The 26,368-nt window shown below is 37.0% G+C and overlaps 3 protein-coding genes across 4 annotated transcripts; 1 reads left to right on the plus strand and 2 right to left on the minus strand.

The window, feature by feature from the left end:
• Positions 1–36: 36 nt before the first annotated feature.
• On the minus strand, positions 37–10,118 carry LOC110370804 (lysosomal acid glucosylceramidase). 2 transcript variants are annotated; one of them, XM_064040486.1, is made up of 12 exons: positions 9,959–10,118; positions 6,926–7,050; positions 6,509–6,560; positions 6,284–6,425; positions 4,698–4,854; positions 4,136–4,296; positions 3,355–3,484; positions 2,769–2,888; positions 2,225–2,372; positions 1,842–1,921; positions 649–929; positions 37–176 (listed from the first exon to the last, which is right to left on the minus strand). In XM_064040486.1, exons 1-12 carry the CDS (start codon positions 10,038–10,040, stop codon positions 77–79), a joined length of 1,578 nt encoding a protein of 525 aa, XP_063896556.1. In that variant the 5' UTR covers positions 10,041–10,118; the 3' UTR covers positions 37–76. The 2 variants fall into 2 exon arrangements, with proteins under 2 accessions (XP_063896556.1, XP_063896557.1); XM_064040487.1 differs by lacking the exons at positions 37–176; positions 649–929 and adding an exon at positions 1,178–1,255.
• A 3,965-nt stretch (positions 10,119–14,083) lies between these two features.
• Positions 14,084–19,554, minus strand: LOC126055215 (uncharacterized). Its single transcript, XM_049843422.2, has 3 exons — positions 19,507–19,554; positions 18,913–19,163; positions 14,084–18,134 (listed from the first exon to the last, which is right to left on the minus strand). The coding sequence occupies exons 1-3, from the start codon at positions 19,552–19,554 to the stop codon at positions 14,084–14,086; spliced, it is 4,350 nt and encodes a 1,449-aa protein (XP_049699379.2).
• Positions 19,555–21,891: 2,337 nt separating this feature from the next.
• Positions 21,892–26,139, plus strand: LOC110370806 (cyclin-dependent kinase 1). The gene is made up of 7 exons (XM_064040333.1): positions 21,892–22,347; positions 22,464–22,608; positions 23,119–23,253; positions 23,828–23,937; positions 24,156–24,269; positions 24,389–24,491; positions 24,718–26,139. The coding sequence occupies exons 1-7, from the start codon at positions 22,199–22,201 to the stop codon at positions 24,922–24,924; spliced, it is 963 nt and encodes a 320-aa protein (XP_063896403.1). The 5' UTR covers positions 21,892–22,198; the 3' UTR covers positions 24,925–26,139.
• The last annotated feature ends 229 nt before the right edge of the window (positions 26,140–26,368 follow it).

The following is a 26,368-nucleotide window of genomic DNA, read 5'->3' on the forward strand; positions in this document are numbered from 1 at the left end:
AAAAATAATGATCAAAATATATATTTTTTTATTATGTAAGTATTTATTTTTATCATCAGCTATCTAAAACTAATCATCATTCGTTGGGCATCTCGACGGTTGTAATAGATTTGGCTTCAATTGATAGCTCGGCTTCATTCGCTCCCAAACGCAATCTGACTTTTTCTTCAGCACCTCTGAAAAACACCACAAGAAAAACTTTTAGTCATTACCATCCTTGTGTGGCAAAACGACCTCTGCGAAAGAACAAGTAAGTAGGTGCCTCAATGCATATTCAATTTGGGCATAGATACAGCAATTGGTTGTAAGAATTAAAAAAAATGTCGGGACACCTTTTTCACACACGGTTGGTTAGCCCCATGGTAAGTTATTAATTAACTTGTGTTATGGGTGCTAACACAACTGATAAACTACATATACATATTTATAAATACATATTGTAACACCCAGACCACGGTCAACAAGGATGCTCGTCACAGAAATGTCGACCGAACCGGGATCGAACCCAGGAGCTCAGGTTCGGCAGTCCGGCATGGTGACCATTGCGCCGTCGAGGTCGTCAAAGTAAATTTTGAAGATGGCTTAGCAGGTCTGAAAACTGCTCACAACTATATACGATCAAATGAAAAAAACATGAAATTCACTCACTTATTGAATAGAACAACGACGACAGTATCATTAGGGGTGAGGAAAGCGATATTCTGAATACTGGTCTCGTTGGTAACAGTAGTTTTCACTCTCCTGGAGCCTCTAGGAACGAATTTGGAGAAGTGACCCATCGCGTAGAACATAGGATTTTTGTAGAACTCGCCCGCGGTCGCGTTCACGATGATGGCCGAGTCAATGGACGAGTCGATCCAACTGGGGCCACCGTCTGTGTTCAAGCACATATTCCAATCGAGATAGCCTATTACGTTGTTGCTGAGGTTCTGAAATATTTTAATATAAGCACTACACTTAATTGTACCTCAGTTGTGGTGGCCTAGTGGGTAAAGAACCAACCTCTCGAGTATGAGGGTGTGGGTTCGATTCCAGGTCAGGCAAGTACCAATGCAACTTTTCTTAAGTCTGTTTGTACTTTCTAAGTATATCTTAGACACCAATGGCTTATATAAAGGTGAAGGAAAACATCTTGAGGAAACCTTAACTATATAGACTGAAATCACCAACCCGCATTGAGCAAGCGCGGTAATTAATGCTCAATCCTTCTGCATGTGAGAGGAGGCCTGTGCCCAGCAGTGGGACGATAAAAAGGCTGTAACAGTAACAGTAACTATACTTAAAGCGAATGAAGAGCTAAAAGTATTTATAGTCAAAGTAGACGGTGACCTAAATCACTGTTATGGCAGAGATAGTGAATTGTCAACAAAAAGCAATGTGCATGAGCCATTGATGCACAAATGACTGGATTAAAAGGTTTATCACAATTATCATAAGGTGATTAAATAAAATAACATGCTTATGTAATATGTAAATGCTGCAGAGATAATGTGTGCACTCTCATTAGCACATCTTATTGCATGGATTATTTAAAATAACTTGTTTGAATGCTCTATATAAATTCTTAAGACGCTTATGTACTCTGCTTATTTGTCTTATATAAAATTTTTGGAACGTGGATGACTATAAAGCAAGGGGACGACCAAAGAAACGGTGAATAAATAGTGTGAAAGTCGATATGGCTAGAATAAATGTGATTTGTGGGATGAGGACAGATAGAAAAGCATGGGAGAAGAAAACATGCTACGCCAACTCAAATTAAATTCGTAAAAAGGCAGGAGGATGATGATGCATTAAAGTTGAAAGCATTGGGAATACTTTTCATTGGGAGATTAACTGACCTCTATGATATCTCCTGCATATAACTCAGCCCGATCCCACGCTCCTAAATTTACTTTGACGGTATCCGTTGGCATAGCACCTAAAAGAAAAAAAATCTCTTTGATTAAACTTCCTGAATTTATTATCGAACGCTCTGCTCGCAACTTCTTCATATACAAAGTCTCGACTTTTGCATAGACTTCTAGGAATTGTATTTCCTGAGTTCGTTTGGATTTTAGTGTTCTGTTCGGACTATTTGGTAAATGGTTTATGTGAAGTTTGCACCAAATCGGTCGAAGGTTCTTCATTTATATCATTTTTCTAACAAAATAGTGGAATTTATTTAGCCAAGCTCGCACCGCGGGCCACTAGTTTAAACTTCAATAAAGGCTTAATATAATACCTGCACTGATTTCAGTGGATATGACGAACTTGCCGGGATAGTTCTCCATGGCCTGAGAGAGGATGGTGGGCGGTGTGTATGCGTTCATATAGTAGTGGACTGCAACGCCGTCCAGGTACTGCAGGGTCTCAGGGTATACCAGAATCAGCTGGTGAATAAAAAAATGGAGATAAAAAAATCTGGTCGCCGAGCCAAACATAGGTCGTTGGGAAAAGGCTCGGGAGGTGATGATGTATATAAAAACTAAATTTAGGTATTGATTCAGAATTTAAAATCTTACATCCTATTCAAGCACAAAGTTAAAACAAGAACGGAGAAAATAAATTCCTGCTTTTGATTGTCAGATCGCGAATATTTAGTTATTAAGAACTTCCATACGGGATTCTAACGAAATGTGAGTGGACTGAACTAGCATATTTGCTGTATTTAATATACAATCAAAATAACCAGTGACTGGGTCAAGGGACTGATTCAGAAGGTGATACTCTTTGATACCGATATACATATAGTATCCAAACAAATACACTTGTAAAACATATCTGACCATATTCCAATAGAGAATGATGGTGAAGCGCAGATCATCTCCGGTGATGATCTTAACATCTTTGAACATGGAATTGTTGTTACGGAGGGTAGGGCCCAAGTTCTCCATGATGTAGTCTCTCTGAAACAAAACATTCACCATGATGATTAAGTACTACATAGTTTTAGAGGTATATAATATGAAAGACTATGTTTACGACATGCAATATAATTTTAACTAACACTTCAAGTGACCCAAAGGCTGGTTTTTATTTTGGTCAAAAATTAAGCTGCCAGCCTCTTGGGTACACTCCCGGTGGGCAGCGATGAGGAGTTTTTTGATGCCATTTTTTAGTTGTATATATGTATAAATAAGGCTTTTTTTTTACGTCATGTAAATATGTACATAAACTGAACCTGTTAAAATTTTAACTTGAAACTATAAGAAGTCAAACAGAGAAGTATCAAATTGGTAGACGTGAACAAATAAGAAATTGGGATGAGAACAGAGAAATTGAGATTATGATTAGGAAAAAGAAGAGATTTTTTACTAAGATAATTTTTTCAAAGATATCCGATAAGCTAAAACTACAAAGTAATTTGAATACCATGTCATCCATATTCCAACCCAAGCTGTTTATGTTCGCCGGGATGTAGTTGATGCTGCTGTGTAGAGGCTCATTCGTGATGCTCAGACCCCACACCGGGATACCGGCCTCCGCGTACTTTTCTAAGAACCTGCAAATATAATACAACTAGTTGAAAAAGCAGCTAATGTTAATCCAAATGCGCAGAAATATTTCATTTTCTTTTCAATTGCGATTGCGGCTATCCATTTTCACAAAACTTTAATTATCGTGGACCTATTTTGTGACCATTTTTTCAAATCGGTTCTATAGTGCGAACAAACGAAGTAGATATTGCTTGCAAACATGAAGTCGTCCAGTGATCAAATGCACATTGGACCAAGTTTTGATAGAGATAAATGCAATGCCACACCTGCGATTGACGGTGCATTATCATTTATTTCACGAGAGGTTTCGATAGTAAATCTAGAGTAGTTTACGTCATTTCTATTTATAAGAATAATCTCACTTAATCTTGACTTAGCCCACGAGGTTGTCGCCATGCGGAGTGTCGACACGGCTGTCGTTGTGCCGATTGTCGTTACGGCCAATGGTTTAATAGCCAAGAGCCTCGACCAACACCTCATGAGGCTCTCGTTGGGCGGCTGGATCAAGGGACTGATTCAGAAGGCAGTACTCCTTGATACGGCGCGTATTGTGAGGAGGTTTCTGTCTCTGGGACCCTAACCACCGGTACCTTGGACCCTGTGCCCCATATCGGTGGCCATCTATCTTTTTTTTTATTGAACCAAAAAGATCTTACTTATAATGATAATCTGCGTAAGTCTGCATGTATTTCTTGTGCAGTCGGCTGTTGCCTGAGAACTCGTCGTTGGTCTTCATCCAAATGGGGGGAGACCAAGTCGCAGCTATTATTTCTATTGGTGCGGTAGCTACTTCCATGCACGCCTCGATCATAGGAATCTGGTTGGAAGGAAAAAGCGTTAATTTCAGCTAATTTACCAAGTTTTTATTGAGGAGAAATTCAGCTATGAAAATAACTAAGAAGATAAATATTTTTTCCTTTTTGCATTATCACTTCTTATATTAGATGCCTCTTAGAAAATCTCAATCCAACTTAATCCATATACATGAAGGGCCGAATATATAACCTTAAGGGACCCATAAAGCCTATCAATAGTTTGAAAGGGTTCAAAAACTCAGTATGAAGATCAGGTATCCGGATGGCATCAAACTGACGAGAAAGTCTGGGTCAGTACGTCGTCTTAGGGGCGGAGAGTCTGCTAGGATTAACCTTTAAAATAAACTGCCAATCAACTATTGGACCAACTATAAGCCAACAGATTAGGCTGATGTGATCTCACCTTATATTCATAATCCTCATGCTCCAAAGTAAAGTTGGCTAATTTCACATCGTGTTCAGGCAAGTCATTATACGCGTACCCGCGCGTCGAGAAGTCGGATCCACCGATAGGAACCCTCAACATGTTGTATTGCAGACCTTGGTCGCTGCAGTAAGACCTGTAAACATTATTACTGTTGTTAACAAATATAAGTAGGTACATATATGAATATGTAGTTTTTTTAAACTAAGTTTTTATTCTTTTTTAGTATTATTTACATAGTATTTACATTAATTTAAAAAATAAAAATAAACTTATATGTACAACTTAAAACTAATACATAGCATCAAAAAATTGCTCCTCATCGCTGTCACCGGGTAATGTACCCAGAAGGCTGGCAGCATTGCCAGAATATGTAGTTGATTTCCAAAAAAAACCGGCCAAGTGAGAGTCGGACTCGCGCACGAAGGGTTCTGTACTATTATTTATAAAATGGACCTATGAATGGAAAAAAATCACGTTTGTTGGATGGGAGCCCCCCAAAATATTTATTTAATTCTAGTTTTCAGTATTTGTTGTTATAGCGGCAACAGAAAATTTCAGCTCTCTAACTATCACGGTTCATGAGATACAGCCTGGTGACAGACGGACGGACGGACGGCAGAGAAGCGAAAACAATAGGGTCCCGTTTTACCCTTTGGGTACGGAACCCTAAAAAAGTCACAATGTACTAAAATATAGCATATAATTTTTTGCATATAACCTCAATTGGTCCAGCCGTTTTATATATACCTATATATATATAGCCTACGTTACTGGGGAAGGCTAGCTTCCCAACAGTTTCGGAGCCTTTAGGGAATAAGCAAACAAAGAAGGTTTCCTCTTTATTATATTATCTAGTATCTAAAGATTGCTTAAATTCTGGTTATTTTTTTTTTCTTAAACATATGAGCTACGCCAAAATCTGTTAATCGTTACTTGTCATAATATATCTTATCAGGAGCTAAATAAACTTAGTTGTGACATCTAAAATTTATAGAGGGCAAAGACTTTAGCAACATTATCGAAACTATGCACGTTATCTTTTAAATCATAATCTATTAATTCTATTATGTTTATTAAGTGGTAAATCAAGCGAAACTTTTGATTAGAAATTGTGAAAAACAGCTCTCTATGTTCAAATAGATAAAAAAATATTTGCCTGATTCTAGCATAAGAATTGCGACCATATAAAAATTCATGACTGACACGGGCCATTAAAATGTTGACAGTACATAATGATTACGTGAAATCTATCTAATACTGTAAAGGTAGAATTCCGTGCATCGCGACTGTCGCAGTCAACCTGTGAAAAATTTGACTATTGTCGCTCGCGGCCGACGACTGTCGTAGGCCGCGGCACGGAATTCTACCTTAAAGCTAAAGGGTTCGTCTGTTAGCTTGAACGCGGTAGGTAATCTAATAAGGAACTACAGAACCAATTGGAAAAAATATTATGTAACAGTACATTTTATCGGTCAGAGAATTTTTATCCGGGTATAGTAGATCCCACGCTACGGGATTCAGGTGAAAAAATTTGTCAAGTATATTTATTGTGTCATAGTTACTGTATTAAATGGCGCTTGAGTCGCGGGTCGGTCAGGTTCTGCCAGTTGATCCCGGCGGCATCAGTCACAGCGCCCCCGAAACCTTCTATACTTTGGTACTTAGTCGTCACATCTACTTCGATAGTAGTTTCTGAGGTCTCATCTAAAATATTTATTAGAATTATTTACGTCAGCTGTAAAAAAAGTCCACAAATGTAAATAAATTATAAAAATAAAGCAAATTACCTTTTTCATGTCTATAGAGTTTCCCAATTGTTTTATGAAATCGTAATCCTGCCTGAAAAAACATATCTATATGTAGAAGTCATAAGTAAAACTTCCACAAAAGTTTGATGAGAAAGTAACATTACCTACAATTATGTCATACCTACGTACATAGCAACAGCCGCTCCTTGTAAAGCACTAGTACCACAGACTAAACTTTACCGTGCTGGTACTCAGCTACATCCAATTAGACTGTTACGTGTTGACGATTAGACCTACATAGTTGGATAAAGGCTAGGAGGATGATGACATAGCAAGAGTGGTAAACATGCACCAACGTACTTTCATATGTAAAATGATGACAATCACCCTTTACACAGATGGGTCGAAAGTGGATGGTTTTAAAAAAGAGAAGTTGGCAATTGAAATAGAACTCACCTCAGAAGAGATATAGGAAACGTAACTGCCGCTAAGAGGCACTGTTCTAGTGATAGTGTCGCAGTAAGCCGCAGTACATACACACACTGATCCATTGACTGTAGATCTTGCCATACAAGGACGGTCTAAAACATTTGAAAGCTACAATACATCTCACGTACATAAAAGTTTAAGTATCAACATAAATAATTTAAGTATCAACTAGTCAAGGTATACTAAAGTCTTGGTGACCTATCAGTAAAAGCAACTGCGTTTCAACTAAAATATAACTTGTGTAAATGGATTTTCTAAGTATATCGGACGCCCATGAGAGAATAAAGACCTTTTCCTTAGAAGGGATCTAAGGAAAACAACATGAGGAAAAAAAAACATTCTGCCTCAGGCAAATAGTAGACTGATTATGATAAAAATGTTATAGATAGCCTAAACAAACGTTTTGCACATCTAAAATCTTCTTGTGATAGGTCGTTATACCCGAAATATTTTGTTAACTTCGTATGCAGCCTATCTTGACAGGTCAAGCTTAATCTATGTATATGTTCCAAAGGCTATGGTTCAAATAATTCATTATTTAATTATCACTTGTATTTAATAAACAACTGGCTGGTTTTTATTTTCGTTAAAAATTAGGCCAGCCTCTTGCGGCGATGACGAGATTTTTGATGCAATTAATTTTAGATAGTAGAGTACAGTCACGAGCAATAATATATATACATTGTCACATTTTCTAAAATATCTCAAATTCCACCATTCAAAAAGTATGTGTACTATATTTTTTTCTAAATTATCTACATGTAATACTGTATCAAAACTGGGTATACATTGGTTTCATAGTAATATAAACGATACAAAATCACTAAAAAGTTTACACTTAAAATGTAATTTTGAATTATCCATGACAATTTCTATAACATATACACATGAAATGCCAGTTGTATACATATTATAGGAATTGTTATGGATACATTAAAATGATATTGAAAGTGTATACCTACTTTTTTCTGTAATAATTACAGTTTTATAAATAAATAAGGGTTGGTTACTACAATAAAACAAAGGCATACAAAATCAGTCTTGTAATTCGTTACCAAACGGAATGATTATTATTAATTAAGCCAATCAAATATAATAATATCGTCGTATCATCGTATCGTCGTAGTATCATCGTGTCGGTGAAAATGGGCCTTAAATTAACTAAAATCTTGTGTAGCCCCCTTCAGCGTTTATAACATCTTGCAGCCTTTCCTGCATTGACGAAACCATATTGTAACATACATTATTGCCTCTAAAACTATCCCATATCTCATGGACGTGTCTGACCAAAGCTTCTCTGGTTCTCGCTTGGTTGCTGTCCCACTCTTGGACCATCAGCCCCCACAAATTCTCTATAGGGTTGAGGTCAGGGCTTTTAGGTGGCCACGGCAACGAATTCACGAAATTCCGGTTGCGACTGAACCAGGCTTGAGTGAATCGGGAATTATGGACACCTGAATTATCCTGCACAAAATCAATAGGCATCAGTTCAGGAAAGTAAACGTTCAGACTAGGAAGTAAAACTTCGTCTAAAATACTGGTATATTGCTCGCTATTCATTCGTCCACTAATCTCTGCCAATTCACCAGGTCCACTGGCTGACATCCAGCCCCAAACGCCGAAGCTTATCCGACCACTTCTTCTAGATGGCAATATGTTCCTTTCTAAATAACGAGTGTTATTAGGCCGCCATAAAGATAAACGTCCATCAGCAGATGAAACAAACACTTTTCATCAGAAAAATGGCTCTGCTGAAGTCGTAGTTTAGGTATTCTCGAGCAAATTGTAGTCTCTGTTCCTTGTGTCGTGCAGATAATAGTGGTTTCGCGCCGGAACTCTGTGACGTAGGCCAGCTGTGCGTAGGCGACGTCGAATTGTCGAAGTTGATACGCAATGCGAAGATGAAATGTCCTGAATTCTCACAAATCCGTTACTGACCACACTGTTGACGATCTGCCTGTCCTGCGCCGCGGAAGTTTTTCGTGGACGACCACTACTTTTAAAACTAACAACGTCGCCGTTATCTTCCCACCGCTTGAGCCACAAATACACGGTTTTTCGCTGAAAAAAAAAGGCATCTAAGTAAATTGTTCTAATGACTGCGCAACGCGTGGCACCCTATACATAGACGTTTAAAACACAACAACAATAAATGCAAACTCACCGTAATTCCCAATTCATTTGCAATGTCTGTTACCGAAAGTCCCTGTTCTTTAAGAACAATAATTTTGTGTTTGTCATATGTAGAAATACGATAAGGCACGTTGTTCATTTTAAATTTATATATTACAATGAATATATCTAGCTCAGCCTCTTTCACACGGAACTCTTTCAAGAGTTATTATGTAAAGGGAAAATTTTATTGAGAGAAATTTGACAAGTCAAGTGACATATGAAAATATTTGAAATATAAAAATAAATACTGTAACAGCCAGTACGATTAGATATTAGAACTCCTTCAACATCGAAGTCACTGGCAAACTGGTTTACTGTAAACATATTATTGAAATTTCCTTGGGTTCATTATTTTGTAACTAAAACTTAATATTTTTTTTTGAAATCTGTTGTTAACGTAAATTTGATAAAAATGTGTAGTTAATTTTGATACAATTTAACGTTTACATATTTTTTGGACACAGTTAGCATACTTATTTTTGCGATTTTATGTCACTATATGAATTTAAATTTTAAGGGCGTTTCCATGTTATTGCTCGTGACTGTACCTACACAAAATGTATTATGATATTGTATGACTGAATTACCTAACCTCAACAAAATACCTCGAAGTAAATAATTATTAACCACCATTCTACTATGTTTGATGTTGATTTTGATTATTGTTCTGAAGCGAGACTATTAGGTACCTTAAGTTTGACACAATTTAAAGTTCCGTCTTATTTTCCTAATAAAGCTGCGTGCTCTTGGACATGACAATTAGAATAATAAAGAGGCTTTAAAATAGCCAAACCAGTGAATGTTAAAAAAACACAAGTAGCTTACCCGCGTTTTCTGCCGCAGTTATCCATATAACAGCTATTATTGCTATAATTATCACTGTACAGCAGGGCGCACGGAGATCCATCGTGAAATATTGTCGATTGCGTGACGCCTCCGCAAATGAAAGCGCCTGAATGATAACTAATCTTAGCCAACAATACCTATATTATGTTGTCAACAATCTCATTTCCTTATCCATTTCTTATGTTTAATTTTGACACTCAATGGAACTGATAAGTGGGATAATTATAATAATGTTTTTTTCTTAGTTTTAGCACACAACTGCGCTCATCTCTTGTATGCTAAAAGAATGAAGAAGTCAGGTCCTCTGGATTACCATCATTGAACAGTCATCATTCATCATCTTCGGAGCCTTTTCCCATTTATGTTGGGGTCGGCTTCCAGTCTAAGTCAGTTTTGATCAGCGTATCATTATAAAAAGTACCTAATCGATTCGCAAACGTAGCTCAATGAAAGATAATTATAAGAATCATGCAAAACCATGTATACTTACTTACCTTTTCTTTTTTTTGCTGAAATATGGTTAAATCATAAGCCGCTTGCTATTAACATATTCAGTTTACTCATCAGATTAGTTTACTTTAATTTGCAAATAGACAAATACTAAGTACATAAATTCGTTATAATAACATTATTTAGATGAATTATCATAAGAATAACTCTGTTATCAGCTTATCTAAGCCTTGTATCTGAGATTGTCACGTTGCAATACTGCATTATATGTATGTATGGTCGTGTTGCAAGTCAGAGACACTTCAAACGTCGCATCGCTGAATGCTTGAATTTAAAAGAAGTATTATTATCTGAGGAATGTTTCATATTGTAGGAATAGGATCATCATAATCACGACGTCCACAGCTGGACATAAGCTTCACCCATTCATATACTAAAGAGAGAGAGTACCATCATCTGATCATCATATCAGACAATGCCACTGCTGAACGTAGGCCAAGGAGGAACGCCAACCAATAGAAAGATGGCCTAAGTCCAGCGCCTACTCGCGATCTATCTTAGATCATCTGACTACCTAGCTAGATGCGTCGTTGGTGACCGTCCTATGTCGCTTTTATTCTGTGGTCTCCATCATCAGCCTATCGCAGTCCACTGCTGGACATAGGCCTCTCCAAGTGCACGCCACTGAGATCGATTTTCGGCTTCTCGCATCCATCTCCTGCCAGCCGTCTTGCTCAAGTCATCACTCCACGTGGTACGCGGGGTGGCTTGGCCATGATTGCGAACTTGTTGGTAGATAGAGTCGACACTACCCACTTTTAAACGGTTGTTAAGTATATTATATGTTATGGACCAAGTGATTAATTCGGGCATTATAAATAATGCCCGAGCATTATGAATAATGTCTAGCTTTATCGGGCCAATTGATTAATAACTATCTTAACTTCATTATTTATCACATTGCACGGGCATTATTAGGTATATTGCTACATGACAGTTGGGCAATTCGATAATAAAGCTATATTTCACAGTGGCAGTTGTTCTAATCAATAAATCCTGTTACTTGCTACATATTTTTTGTATGTTCACCGATTACTCGAAGACGCCTGGACCGATATGCAATTTTTTTTTGTTGGATATGGTTTACCTCCCAGGTGGTCCCATAATCATCAAGTCAGGATCTGATGATGGAAACCCTGAGAAATCGAGGGCAACTTTCGATAATTGTAGGCATACGTAGGGTAAAAACTTGACACTAAGGCGTATGTCTGTGAAGGTTTGAAGCTGACCTGATGATGGAGACCAGAGAGAGTAAACTACCTCGTGTTTGGGTTTATATTATTCGTATTGATGAGACCTTCCACTTATGCGGATAGTGACAATGCTTGTCACTGAAAAGCTTAAAATAAAAAAACTTTTTACAAGATAATAAAACCGACTCCCAAAAACACTGAAAAGCAAAAAAATAACTATTCTTAGGTGCATCGGCCTAGAAGTCGGTGGCGTATAAACTCAGGTACATCCAATAGACACTGACTTCTAGGCACCTAAGAATAGTTTTTTTTTGGTTATCAGTGTTTTTGGGAGTCGGTTTTATTTTCTTGTAAAAAGTTTTTTATAAATTTTATATTTTAATTACATTTTCATTTGACTTTTATTAAGATAAGATGTTAATTATGCCCAATATGTTGATGTTAATTATGTCTGATTGCTTAAACTTTAGTTTATTTTGTTTTATAATAAAAAGTCATTTCTATAAAACAAAGATACGTTGTAAATTTTTTGTTTTTAATTAAATTTTATGTTATATTTCACCCGCATCCCGTGGGAACCTCTGTACGAACTCGGATAAAAAGTAGCCTATAGCCTTCCTCGATAAATGGGCTATCTAACACCGGAAGAATTGTTCAAATCGGACCAGTAGTTCCTGAGATTAGCGCGTTCAAACAAACAAACAAACTCTTCAGCTTTATAATATTAGTATAGATTTTTAATATGACTTTCCTTAACTTTTAAATGCAAAAACTAGTGTACTATTTTAAGGCAGAAGTCCTTCATAATTAATCCAAATTATGAGGCTGATTATTTAAGTGGTTTAATATTTAGTTTATTTTAAGTTAAATGGCAATACCAATAAAAAAACCGGCCAAGTGCGAGTCGGACTCGTGCACGAAGGGTTCCGTAAATTACAGTTAAATCAACCTATCTCAAAAACTATAAGAGATACTTTGATCAAACCAAAAATCGTTGAAAGAGTTAATTAGCATGCATCACCTCTATTTTTTTTAGAATTTTATACCCCGTAGTTATAAAAATAGAGGGGGGGGGACATACTTTTTACGACTTTGAGAGCTGATATCTCAAAAACCGTTCACTTTAAGAAAAATGTTTTTTAGAAAACTTTATATCATTTTAAAAGACCTTTCCATTGATACCCCACACGGGTATGTACATCGAAAAAAAAAATTTCATCCCTCAGTTACATGTATGGGGGGCCCCACCCCCAATTCTTTTTTTTACTATTTAGTGTCATATTTTTGTAGCGGTTCATACAACACATATTCCCATCAAATTTCATCACTGTAGTACTTATAGTTTCCGAGTAAATCGGCTGTGACAGACGGACAGACGGACAGACGGACAGACGGACAGACGGACATGACGAAACTATAAGGGTTCCGTTTTTGCCATTTTGGCTACGGAACCCTAAAAATGAAATGTTTGTATTACTTTGCCCAAAAGGTCACGGGCAATATGTATAGTGCCCGGTCAATTTGATAATTTGAATAATTATTATCAAATTGCACTCTCATATTGGGCATTTTTCATAATGACCGGGCATTATGAATACTGCCCAATTTATCATTTGGTCCATAACATATATAGCTGAATATTCATCATATTTTTAAATATTTCAGGCCATGATAAAACTTTGAAATGAATAGTCAAAACAAGATTAGTACTTTGTACCCACTAGATAAAATGCTGGATATCGAATAGGTGAAATTATTAATTACTACTTATTAGTACTTATCGTCTCAAAGCTCTTCTATAAATATTCAAACATGTGACAAAATATCTACAAATACCTGATAAAACAGTGATTATGATTAGTATAAGTACGTTAATCCCTTGATCTAGTAGGCATGGAGCAGGGCCGCCCCTGTGTGCGAAGTGTACCTACGGCACACACAGGTGCCTAAGAAAAGCTATTTCTCCTTTTAACTTTTATTTCAAAAGGAAAACAACCACAAAATATTATTTTCGGGAATTAGCGAAGTTTACTAGTGTCCTAATTATGCTACGCGATCGTAGCGCTCCATGCTACGCCGTAGCAAACCCTGCTTTTTACCACAGAATCTTCGTAGCATTGAGTACTTTCTATAAACTTCTTCGTCTATGTCTCCGGTCTACGCTAGAAAAGAACTAACTTGTAATATGAAAAAGAATCACAAAAATAAAACCCAACATTAATAACTTGATTGTATTATATTTTATACAAACACTGTATTAAAATAACATTTTCTTACAAAATATGTACAAAAACACTTAACAAATTCTAGCGTAGGTAAATAAAAATAATCCTAAAAATAAATTAAAACCAATCATACTTTACAAACATTTTTTCATTTTTCTTACACTTTCCGTACCTTATCACTCTTTAGTACAAAGCAATTTACACTTGTATGAAACATTTTCCTTCAGCACCTTGCCTTCAATCGCGTCAACATTCTCTGACGCAGCTCTCGCCATATCAGTGTTTGAGTTGAGAACATTCTTATCCCCAGAAGATACAATACCCTGTTTCAATCTCTCAGGCGAATTCACTTTGGACATTCGAGCTTTAACAGCTTCTTTGACTTTCGTCAGAAAAGCACCTTCAGAAGGTTTAGGCCAAGATTGTAAGTCCTTACTCAATGAAGGTACATTTGCGTCTTTTTCTCGACCACTAACTAATTTGCTCGAAGATCTCTCAAATGCTTGGCTTGGGCGCTTGGCTTCACTATCCCTGTTTTGATTATCAAAATTCTTTAACTGTCTGGAAGTCGGTGCAGATATTACGGACTTATTAATTTCACTTGGGGATCCTTTAAAATCATGTTTCCTCGATTCTAACATAGGTCGAGGTGTCGTAGAAAATGAAATATTTATTTTACTGTCTTTAAAAGGATTGATTTGTTTTCCTAATCGCGGATTTGTAATGTATTTCCTACTCGTTTGTTTCCATAATGTAGCTGGTTCCTTATCTAGAGGTGCTATATTTCGGGTCCCAGGAATGATATCGGATGTCCTTTGTACTGCAGGTCCTGGTAATTTCGTCAGCGAAGCTTGCAGCCTAGGAACCTCAATAGTTCTCGGTACTGGCACGCTAGCAGCTGCTGGCATCTTGAATTTCTTTTGATTAGACAGCCTTTGTGACGATCCAATTCCACTTGATCTGGGCTGGTCAAGCCGATTAGTTTTTAACGATTTCTTCTGTTCTCGTCTACCCGCTTGTGACTTGGGCTGCGTAGCTTTCAAAGAAAACGGTTTATCTTTGTTCTGCGTGCTAAACGTGGTAAAGGTTTTACTGCGCGAACCACTATTTGCGAACCTAGATTTTTCAAAAAGATTGTTTCTCATAGTTTCAATTCTATCGTTGAAATCTATATGCAAAGCTTTAAGTTTGTCACTCATATCTTCATGATTCCTTGATATGGTTTCTAATAATTCATCAGGCTGTAGCTTTACAGGTTTCGTTGCTTCCCGAAACTTAGATTCCAAAGATTGGTGCATACTTCTCAATGTATGTTTAGCTTGCGAGTGTATATCACCAGTAAAATCACCTATTCTTGGTTTTGTACTGAAACTATTTCTTAAAGCGGGAGGCTTACGTGACTTGTTTATTTTCTGCGCGTTCGTTTTTACTCGGTTACCTAAATCCTTCAAATCAGGAACCATTTCCCATTGATTATCGGGGATGTTTGGCCAAAGATTGTTTCGTCCTAAACTTAAGTCTTCCAACGGAGATTTTAAATTGATTGGTTTCAAACTTAACTCGGGTAGTTGAAGTTTTGTTTTATGTAAAGGCAGGTCTATTTTCGGCAGCTTTGGTATTAAACTTTTTTGTGGATTTAGCTGAAGTATATCTAAATTGAAATCTTCTAAAGGATTCCTTAGTTGAAATTTGGGTGCACTAGCATCGGTTTGCATTACCGGTGTTAAGATATTTAACGGATCAGTCATCGGTTCTGCTTGAGTCGGCGAAACCGAGCATTCTTCTACTTCTCGTGGCGTATTGTCGAACACGTCAGTAAGTTTAAGTTTAATATCATCAAGTGTTGGTAGAGGAGGCAGTTTAAACCCACCTTGTATTTCTGGAATTGGGTTATCTAATATATCGAAAACATTGACTTTTGGTTCAAAAACATTGCCTAATGAAAGTGGCGATACGATAATATCAGTTATTTCACTTGCGTCTGCATTTGCATCTGTGTTCTGATCAGCCGTTTGTTTTGGTAACATTAATTCACTGACACATGTGTTCTCTTTGCTGTTTACAATATTATCGCCTATTTCATCCAAGTTTTGTGGGTCCGTAACTACTTCGTTTTGCGTGTTTGCGGATGGTTCGGCATCCATATTGTCAATTTCACTTTGGTTTGTTGTTATTGTTGGATCTTCGTCCACATTTGCATCAGTCACTTCTTGTGAAGGTTCATTGCAGTCTAATGTTTTAGCTTTTCGTTGTTCTTCTTCTCGTTGCAACATTTCATCTGATATTTTTTGCAAATCTTGCATGCTGATCTTTCCCGGAGAGTCATTATTATTTTCTAAATTATCTATACAACTATCGTCTACTGGTTTTGATGTCGTTACTGGAATCGACTCTTCATTTGTACAATCAGGATTAACTTTTTCATCTGTCACAGGAGATGATTCCCTGTTTTCTGTATCAGTGCTTGGAATTGGTAAATTAAATATGTTTGCAGTTTTTGGATTAGGTTTCGGAATCTTTAAGTTTTCAATAGTTTTAATTATATTCTCTTTGATAGTGGATAGAGTTTGATCCAGTGAAAGCGGTTTGATTAACGGCTTCTGAGGGCTATCTTCCGATGCAGTCGTGTCAACTGTTTCAAAAGTAGCCTGTCTTTCTTGGCTACAAGGCTCTTTTATTAGTTCATTGTTGTTAAGCACTGTTTCAAAATTTTCCCTGTTTGTATCGTCAGGCTTAACAAAATTGTTTATGTTGTTGCTAGAGTCACCACTTGAGTCGGCGTCCTTAAATTGATTAATACAATCATCGCCATCATTTGACGCAAATTCCGAGTTTTCGGTCTCTTCATTGTTCGTAGACTCCGGTATTTGTTCTTGGGAGATATCTGAATTGAGTTCATCTCCACTGGTGTTTTGTGCTTCATCGTCCATAACATTTTCTATTGATTTTGGGATATTTAATTCTGTGACGGGTATGGTTTTTACGTTGCAATCATCATCATTATCCAAGTATCCAAGTTCATTCGACTCGGTATCTCTACCAACATCAACGCTAGATGTAGTAACTTCAGGATTTGATGCCAATTCTTCAGCTGAACTTGACTTATCGTTCAGGTTCTCAATGCGTCCATTCTCGCTGGTAGCGGTTTTAAAAGAGTCATTTGGAACAAAACAGTTGGGGTCACTCTTATTTTCAATTATATTACTAGGACTAACATCATGATCGAGTATCTCGCCGTTATTTTTTACTCCCTGTTGTCCTGTGGATTGGGAACGTTCAAGGTTTTCATCTTCGTCTGCCGAAGTCATTTTACCACTCTTTTTAAAGATGCTTGGCAAAGGCAGGGAATTATCCGAAGGTTTGTTAAAGAGATCTTTGAGAGGAACTAGTTCCACATCTTTTAATTTAAATAAGTTTTTCAAACCATCCTGTTTAGGTTTCTGAAAAATACTCTCCAGATGTGATTTGGCTTTTAGAAGGCTTAACTTTGCTTGTTCTTCAATGTTACTAGGTGATAGACTGAGGTCTTCGATGTTCGTGCCTTTCGCTTTCGATAAAGAATTATTTAATTTCAACTTTGGTATTGGTGGTAAAGGCGAAGTGTTTATTTTTGTGGCTTCTAGTGGTGACCGATTAGATAAGAAATCCTTCAATTTATTCTTCATTGAAGGTAATTTGAAACCCTTAATAAGACTATCATGTTCGTCTAAATTACTCAGCATGTTGGTTTTACCTATTAAAGTATTTCCATCAATAGGAACAACCTGTTCTTGAACATTACTAGCTCTCATGCCGCTATCCATATCTAGTACATCTCTATGCAGAAGTCTTGCAGGTTTACTTATTGTTGGCAAACCGAACATTTCTCGTAACAGATTAGGTTTCTTAGCGAGTCGCATTTTACCGAGATTAGTTCTTGAGCTTTCTAACGGAGCATGTATACAACGAGATTCTTGATTATGAGATTCTTGTGGTAATATATCATCTAAACTGTTGGTTTGTTTCGGTTTTACTATGATAGTTACTACATTACCATTGCTTGCTTCAGGCACTGCGTCACCGAATATAGTTTCCTCAGCTGCTCGAGCCATACTCCTGGCAGCATCTCTAGCGAGAGCCTCCCGGTACTCCTCGTCAGTGGCTTCACGTAATGTTTGTAAGACAGATGAAGCGAGATCGACTTCTGGATGCAAGAGCGGTTTGAGTTCTTCTTTTTTATCTGTGGGCCTGCAACATAAAAAAAACATTGCTATAATAACTTACATTAAATATTGTTTGAAAGTGAGTAGCTCTACATTGTGTCATTTTAGTGGCATGCTGTTTGTAATTAAAACAATTTCCATCAAGTTACCCCACGGTTGGTAGTGTTAATACTTTTTTGGGAACAAAATAATGCGTAAAGAGACTTTTCGTAACAAAAAAGGACAAAACCGATTGAAATCGATGTTAGCATGAAGATAAGTCTAAAATGTAAACCATTGGTGGAAACGGTTAAAATGCTATTTACTTCACAAATATGTGCTAAAGTGCTGACAAATAATTGATTACTAAATAGAAAATTACCAAATAAACGCACATATTTAAACTAAGTAGTAAGCGACCTAGATATGGCATCCACGGCCGATTCCGGCCACGGCGGCTGTTCTCATTTAAGGAGATCAGCCAGCTGCGCAGGACATATTATAGTGCACAAGCATTTGCGCAGACACAGGTGCACTTCCTATTCCTTCACTCTCATGACTCGATGGGACGGCAATCCGACACGACCGGAAAGAGATCAGGCGCAGGACCGACATTTACGTGCTCTCCGATGCACGGGTCGAATCAATCACCATTTTCCAGACTACGGGCTGCTTTGTGAAAGTTTAAGAAAACCCACAAAGCGATTTCGGCCCGACCCGGGAATCGAACCCGAAACCTCGAGCACAGCAGCCGCGCTTGCGACCACTAGACCATCGAGGCAGTCAAACCTAGATATACCAGTACATAAAAGAATAAACCATACCTTATCGAAGACCCATCAGATCGCACAGATGTAGGAAAAAAGATAGATGAGGCGCCTTCGTTGTCAGCAGTTCTCTGTCTACAAGGACAGTCGTCCAGAGCCCGGGTTAAGGATCCATCAGCACCTCTGAACGTTGTCTCCTGAACATCGTAGTCTTGCCCAGTGCCCGGGCAAGGACAACACTCGACGAAGTCCAATTGACGGGTCTGTCGGGCATTCTCACTGTCGTCTGTCACTGGCTGTGATGAAGTCTGCAAAGATGAAAAGAAATTAGTGTGCGATCTCGAAAATTGATGTTGTTTGATAGTAGGTATTATATAGATATTTATTTATTTAATAGTTCATGTACACAGATACACACACAGAATACAGAAAAGAAGAAAGATAGAACACATAGTACATAGGCACAGCTTATTTCAAGAGAAATTGTTGTTTAGAAGATTATCCAAAAACAAATATTGTCGACATTGTAATTGAAAGCATGGTCAGCACTAAAAAGCACTTACGCGCAAATAAATGTAAGTATAATTAGCAATTTAAACGAAAATAAATTTAAATTGTGTACTACAAAATAAATAAAAGATTTCTACTTACATATCCGTAAAATATGAGCAGGTACAAAGAAACTGTCGGCGCCCACATCTTGTGAGCTTACATGCCTTCCAAATGAGTCCTAACCATCAAATCCTCACCTTAATATTGTGAACATTATCATAATATCGATCGGTCTGTAGATCGAACTGATAGGATCGGTTTCCGCGAGTTGCTCACGCGCGGCGCCTCCGCGACATGCAAACGTGACAAAACTGCATCCTCAGCAGAAATATATCAATATTCAGATAAATTATCTAGTTTTATGGAACAAACTGCTTTATGTGATTTATTGAACATTCTTGAATGATAAAGAGATAAAGAAATCCTGTATGTGAGGTACCTACCTAGCTTTTTTTCTTTTTTAGGGTTCCGTACCGTAAAACGGGACCCTATTGTTTTCGCTCCTCTGTCCGTCCGTACGCCCGTCCGTCCGCCCGTCTATCACCAGGCTCTATCTCATGAACCGTAATAGTTATAGAGAGTTGAAATTTTCACAGATGATGTATTTTTGTTGTCGCTATAACAACAAATACTGAAAACTAGAATATAATAAATATTTTGGGCTCCCATACAACAAACGTGATTTTTTTGTCCGTTTTATAAATAATGGTACGGAACCCTTCGCACGAGTGTCTAATGTCCCTTCTTAAGCCCTTTATGCACTGGAGTTTGCTGACACTCGGTTAGGAACGCGTGAAACAACGCGCGCCTGTTAAGTATGTCCTAAAAGTTGGAAGGACGATAAGACATCCGAAACTCATTGCCCACTGATCCTCGCCTACGATGGCTCACTTCGTCTCGTCTAGCATGACTGCAAATCCAAGTTACAGTTTATCTACCTATTCCTATAAGTTCCTGATAGGCTATCAGATACTTTAACACTAACCTTTGAAACTGCCCATAAGTTTTTTTTAATATATTTTGGGCTCTAATGTCTTTCAACAGGGTTAAGTACAAATAAAATAAAGCCGTTGGTAAAATTCGGGTCGAAAACAAAGATTTTAGCTGTTTAGGTAATCACCTATACCTGCCTACTGCAGCAGGTACCGCGTGTCTTTCGATGTTCAGGGTCCCGATTCTCTTAAGTAAATAATGTCAAAATCGAATAGAAATCGAATCGCAATATGATCGTAATAGCAGTTTTAACCATATCGGGCATTCTGCTACTAATAAAAGACCAATCGTATTCGATTAACATTTGATTGGTGTGCGATTGGTCTGCTATTTTGATGATTTTGGTCTATACGGTAGTTTACTGTACCTACAATCATTTTGCAATCGTAAATCATTTGCAGACAAAATGATTCATTATTGAATGACAGAAAAGGATAAAAACGTTTATTTCAAAGAAAAAATAGCGGAATGCCACATACGCTTCAATCGTAATCGAGTCGGGATTGGATCTCAGTCGAATCGAGTCGAACGTCAATCGAAAGGCGCTTAAGTAAAATTAGGAGAATCGGGCCCCTGGTCTATTATAGGCGACAACTCAAAGTCAAATCATTTATTTCATTTAGGCCTATAAAAACACTTATGAACGTCAAGAATATAAATAAGTTTGATTCTAGTTGCCCACAACACAACTTTAGGTAAAGGCAGGATACCTAGTACGTAGTAAGTAGGTACCTATTACAGTAGTCATGTGATACACACGGATTGTTTAACTATTGTGTCTGCATCTTGGACATTCACGATCATCATAGGCAAGCAACTACTATGAAATAACAATCTATATTATGAAAATAGGTACGTACTATGTGCGATTCAGATTTGTTCAAACTCCGCAGCGGACCTTATTCTGCGCTTGTCATGAATATGGAAGGAGACTCTGATTTTGCTTCTGGACTACCGAATACCCCAAAATAATAAGAACTTCATAACGACAGAATGTTCATAACATTACAAAATACCATAAAATAAAAATTTTCTCTGTTTTTGATACATTATGCCCCGATTTTCGAATAACACATTTCCCGCGCATTTTTAATTTGAACTTCGAATATTAACTTTGGCTGAACTTTACTCGTTCTGAAATAATGAAATATGAAAACGCTGAACGTTGATAGAAGATAAATTGAACAATAAAAACTGTTCAAAACTAACAAAAATAACGTAACATAAAACTTCATTCATCTTTTTGATAAGAAAATACAAAGGAAAATACATGCATTATTTTTATTTATGAGTTCACGGAGATAAAAAGGTTCTGTATCAAAGAGATACAAACTGTCTTTTCTTAGTCTATGGTTCCATAGAATGTGCGTTCCATAGACTGAACGCAGCAAGGTAAACATTAGAAGCATTCAGTAGGTTGAAACTTGTGCTTGTAATGTTAAAAATTGGTTTTTGTCCTGCTAATAACTCGGAACGCGGTTTTTATGTCATAGACAAAATAACGGGACGAAAAAGGTTACAAAGGAATAAACAATTCGTTCAAATAATTTAAAAAATTACGTTTGAAAGTCGTTGTGGATCGGTAACGATATTTTAAGAATTTTATCAGTAAACAAGTATATAATCTTATTTCTATATTATTTCAAATGTTAACACGACTGACACATAATAAATATTTTATTTCATATAGTACTTCATAAATGTATTAGCAAAAATTTCGAAAACTGAGGCTTGCTGAGGAAATAGCCCAAAGCTTAGCTAAACTTATCGTCTAAAATCTACCAAAATTACCTACAACATGGATGATTTTCTGAAGATTGAAAAAATTGGTGAAGGTACTTATGGTGTAGTGTACAAAGGAAAAAACAAAATTACTGGGCAGTTTGTGGCTATGAAGAAAATTCGATTGGAATCTGAAGACGAAGGCATCCCGTCCACAGCTATTAGGTAAACGCTTATTTCTTTAGTTAAGAGACCAATTTTCACTTAAAACTATTGCATTTCTCTAAAGAAAACATGTTGCAAGTCAAAAACATAACCTATTGTATGCCTTCATGATTCAGAGAGATATCACTGCTGAAAGAGCTGAACCACCCAAACATCGTGAAGTTAGAAGATGTTCTCATGGAGGAGAGCAGGCTGTACCTCATCTTCGAGTTCCTCTCCATGGACTTGAAGAAATATATGGACTCGCTTGGATCTGGGAAAGTATGCATCTGTCTTTTTTATATTAACTTTTTGGCTCAAGTGTTTAGGTGTGAGCAGTGATATTTACCACAGTAACTACTGCATTCTTCTACTCTGAATATTTTCATTTTAAACATATAGATAATTCCTTTACTGATACAGCCTTTTTACTGTCCCACTGCTGGGCACAAACCTTCTCTCACAAGGAGAAGGATTGAGCATTAATCACCACGGGTTGGTGATTTCAGACTATATAGTCCTCAAGATGTTTTCTTTCACCTGTTTATCAGTCATTGGTGTCCAAGATATACTTAGAAAGTACATACAAACTTAGAAAAGTTGCATTGGTACTTGCCTGAACTGGAATCGAACCCACACCCTCATACTCGAGAGACTTTACCCACTACGCCACCACAACTTAAATGTACTTAATTCCTTTAAATGTATGTTTATTCTTCTTATCTCAGCAACAGACAGCACAATACCTTATTACCTATATAGATATAAACATTAACAATATATTGGTTACAGTTTATGGACCCATCTGTAGTGAAGAGCTACTTGTACCAGATCAACAACGCCATCCTCTACTGCCATCAGAGGAGAATACTCCACCGGGATCTAAAGCCACAGAACTTACTTATTGACAAGACTGGAATTATTAAAGTAAGTTGCTCTGCTGAATCACTACTGTAAACAGTTTGATAGTATGAACTACTTCCTGCACATAATGGGTTAAAAGTAGCCTATATCTTATCCATCCTTCCATCACAGCCCCTAGGCTGTCCGTCTTCAGACGTAGGCCTCCTCCAAATTTTTCCATTTCTGCCTATATCTTATTCTGACATAAGAAAAAAAAACACATGAAGTTTCATCAAAATTCAGTGAAGAGGTTTTTTCATGAGAGTGTAATAAATGTGTAGATAACATATCCAAACTTTCACCTTAATAATATTGGTGATATGAAAATGAATAATATCTGTACAAACCAATGAATTTTGTATTGAATCTATCACAACATTGAATGTACGCCAAACTTTATCCTAAACTCATAGACGCACCTAAATTAAATAAACTCGATGGTCTCATACACATATTGCAATTTGACTAATTGACCTTTTGTTGGTCAAGCACTTTTTATCGCTCCTACACTCCTTTATTTACTCTCACTCCTTCATCAAGATAATAGGAGCACAGAATAATATGGTATTAGCCATTTAATTAGCAACAATGATTTCAGGTGGCTGACTTTGGTCTGGGCCGTGCGTTTGGAGTTCCAGTGAGAGTCTACACGCATGAAGTGGTCACTCTGTGGTACAGAGCTCCTGAAGTTTTGCTGGGCAGTCAGAGGTAATTTATAAAGTATACTTATGTTTGTTAGGTGTCTGAATTGTGAACCATGATTTTTTGATTCAGGTGTATATCTCTATCAATCATGAATTGGCAATTTCACCAAATTAAGATCAAGTTGTTACAAAAATTACTCCTTTTTCAACATTGTATCTCTGCTTATATGATCTTTGAAAGGAATGTTATCTAAAACAAATGTAATGCTATTTTTATTTCAGGTACTCATGTCCCATAGACATGTGGTCGGTGGGATGCATATTTTCAGAGATGTCCTCAAAGAAACCTCTCTTCCAAGGAGATTCAGAGATTGATCAACTGTTCCGCATATTTAGGTAAAAAGTACATTTATATAACCTTTTTATAAACTTGGATCTTTAAGTTAAATTGTGACCATCTTTATAAGAACAGATGTTCTAAAATATTTTTTTTGTAAATGAATAATAATTTTCAGAATGCTTCGTACCCCTACCGAGGATATCTGGCCAGGAGTGTCATCACTGCCGGACTACAAACCTACATTCCCTAACTGGACCACATTCAACCTTCATAATCATGTAAGTAAAAGACTGAAATAATCTATATTTTACATAATTGGAAACAGTGCACAATGGCGTTTCTAATATTTTACTAAGTAAATTCAAATTGATAATTTTACACTGTATTATGTGCTTAGAGTCCAGTAGACAGTACTATGATCACTACACTACTTACCAATTTACTCCACAACTATTCAAGATAATTTACAAATCTGTATACTACAAAGTTTAATTTTGATTGCAGGTACAAAACTTAGACGAGGTGGGCATGGACTTGCTGCAGAAGATGTTGGTGTACGACCCGGTGAAGCGCATCTCTGCGAAGGACACGCGGCGGCATCGCTACTTCCGCGACGTCAAGCTGCCGCCCGGCCTCACGCTCAACGCCGCCTACATCCGCTGCCAGCCCGACCACTCGCCCGACAGCGACTGCAACGGACAGAGCGTCTAGCGCGTCCAGCCGTCCGTCACGCGTACAGCATGTCCGTCACGCGTCCAGCACCTCCGTCACCCGGTCACACTGCTCGCTACGTCAATGTTAATCCCCAAATATCTATTGGTTTCAGGTGATTGCTTTGACTTGTGACGGAAAACTCAAAATAAATTGGTTTCTTGATGTTTCACCATTTCCTGTCTACATGTTGACACAGTTCTAAATGAATAACAATTTTATTGTTGTAAATCATCTAGTTGTGGTGTTTTTCTGATATTTACGTCTGTATGGGAGAAGCTTCGGTCACTGTGACCATGTTTTAATAAAACAACACTCAAATATATTTAATTTATAATAGGTATGCACTTGAAGTGTGTTTCTTGTATTTATATATTTCTTCAGTCTGTATTGTGGATAATTTTATTTCAACATTTTATATTTTAATTATTATAATTTCAGTATCATATGTGTTACCATTGTTAACCATTTTATTCATCTTGACTTTCCACTAAGCATCTTTTATGAGACTGACTCTGTAATATTTTATCTTCTCTTCTATCTTTGTCCACCAGTGAACAAAAACAATTGTGTCTGTGATGGAAATATAATTAAATACTATAAGATTCATAGAAAATGTGTAACATGTGGCCTTCAAATTGTGTATTGTAAGACTAATCGTAATGTAAATAAAATATTGTAGCGGGGTCATTCGTTTTAAAGCGTCGTCGGCTAGGTCGGATAGCTTTGTATTGTGCATGGTACCACGTGCTGCGCTAACATATTCAAGTGGTATTAGTTTCTAACCCACTTTAATTTCCATATAATTGTGTTTGGCGTCCCAATGGGTGCATGTGTGTGGGTATACGTCAGTACGACACACTATCTCAGTGGTATCATGCGTTTCTTCTGTTCTGACAAGGTTCTTTGGTTTCCATGTTTGTGTAGTCGTCTTTTAACTTATGCCTAAGGTGAATTTCAGTTTTATTATATTCAATTTAATTTTTAAATGTGGAATGTTTGCCTTATTGTATGTCTGCGGAATATCGTGGCAGTCTTGCGAACTTTAGTTCTTATGTACAACACAGTGGTCAGTAAATAAATTTAATAATGCTGTAAATAAGTTAATTGAATCATATTATGTGCCAAAAAGGAAACTTAATACTAGGACCATGCTCTTGGCTACATCTTAAGGCCCAGCGCAGTCCGAGAGGAGCGCAGCGGAGAGGATGATTACGAGGCACTAGGAAATCAACATTATTGAAATAAAGTGCATATATCATCCTCCTCCTCCTCTCGGGTCTGCGCTGGACTTCTGACCACTGTTACATTTTGTTTAGCTAAACATGAATAATGAATTAATTACATTGATTTTAATAATTATTTAGGTATTATCTTAATTTTAAAATAATTAAAATATAATTGACAAGTTTTAAGTAAACTGTAGTTTTAATTTATTACTTCA

The sequence above is a fragment of the Helicoverpa armigera genome, chromosome 22 (genome assembly GCF_030705265.1).
Source record: "Helicoverpa armigera isolate CAAS_96S chromosome 22, ASM3070526v1, whole genome shotgun sequence".
Taxonomy (NCBI): Eukaryota; Metazoa; Arthropoda; class Insecta; order Lepidoptera; family Noctuidae; genus Helicoverpa; species Helicoverpa armigera.

Bases quoted from the DNA above. Each gene is read 5' to 3' on its own strand.
- LOC110370804 (XM_064040486.1), bottom strand. From the start codon at position 10,040: ATGGATCTCCGTGCGCCCTGCTGTACAGTGATAATTATAGCAATAATA. The intron at 2,889-3,354 runs GTATTCAAATTA...GTTTTGTTTCAG, and splicing joins GTTGGAATATGGATGACATG to AGAGACTACATCATGGAGAA. The intron at 930-1,841 runs GTCAGTTAATCT...AAAATATTTCAG, and splicing joins ATGCAGGAGATATCATAGAG to AACCTCAGCAACAACGTAAT.
- LOC126055215 (XM_049843422.2), bottom strand. From the start codon at position 19,554: ATGTGGGCGCCGACAGTTTCTTTGTACCTGCTCATATTTTACGGATAT. The intron at 19,164-19,506 runs GTAAGTAGAAAT...TCATCTTTGCAG, and splicing joins TGCTCATATTTTACGGATAT to ACTTCATCACAGCCAGTGAC. The intron at 18,135-18,912 runs GTATGGTTTATT...TTTATGTTGCAG, and splicing joins TCTGATGGGTCTTCGATAAG to GCCCACAGATAAAAAAGAAG.
- LOC110370806 (XM_064040333.1), top strand. From the start codon at position 22,199: ATGGATGATTTTCTGAAGATTGAAAAAATTGGTGAAGGTACTTATGGT. The intron at 22,348-22,463 runs GTAAACGCTTAT...TTCATGATTCAG, and splicing joins ATCCCGTCCACAGCTATTAG to AGAGATATCACTGCTGAAAG. The intron at 24,270-24,388 runs GTAAAAAGTACA...AATAATTTTCAG, and splicing joins CAACTGTTCCGCATATTTAG to AATGCTTCGTACCCCTACCG.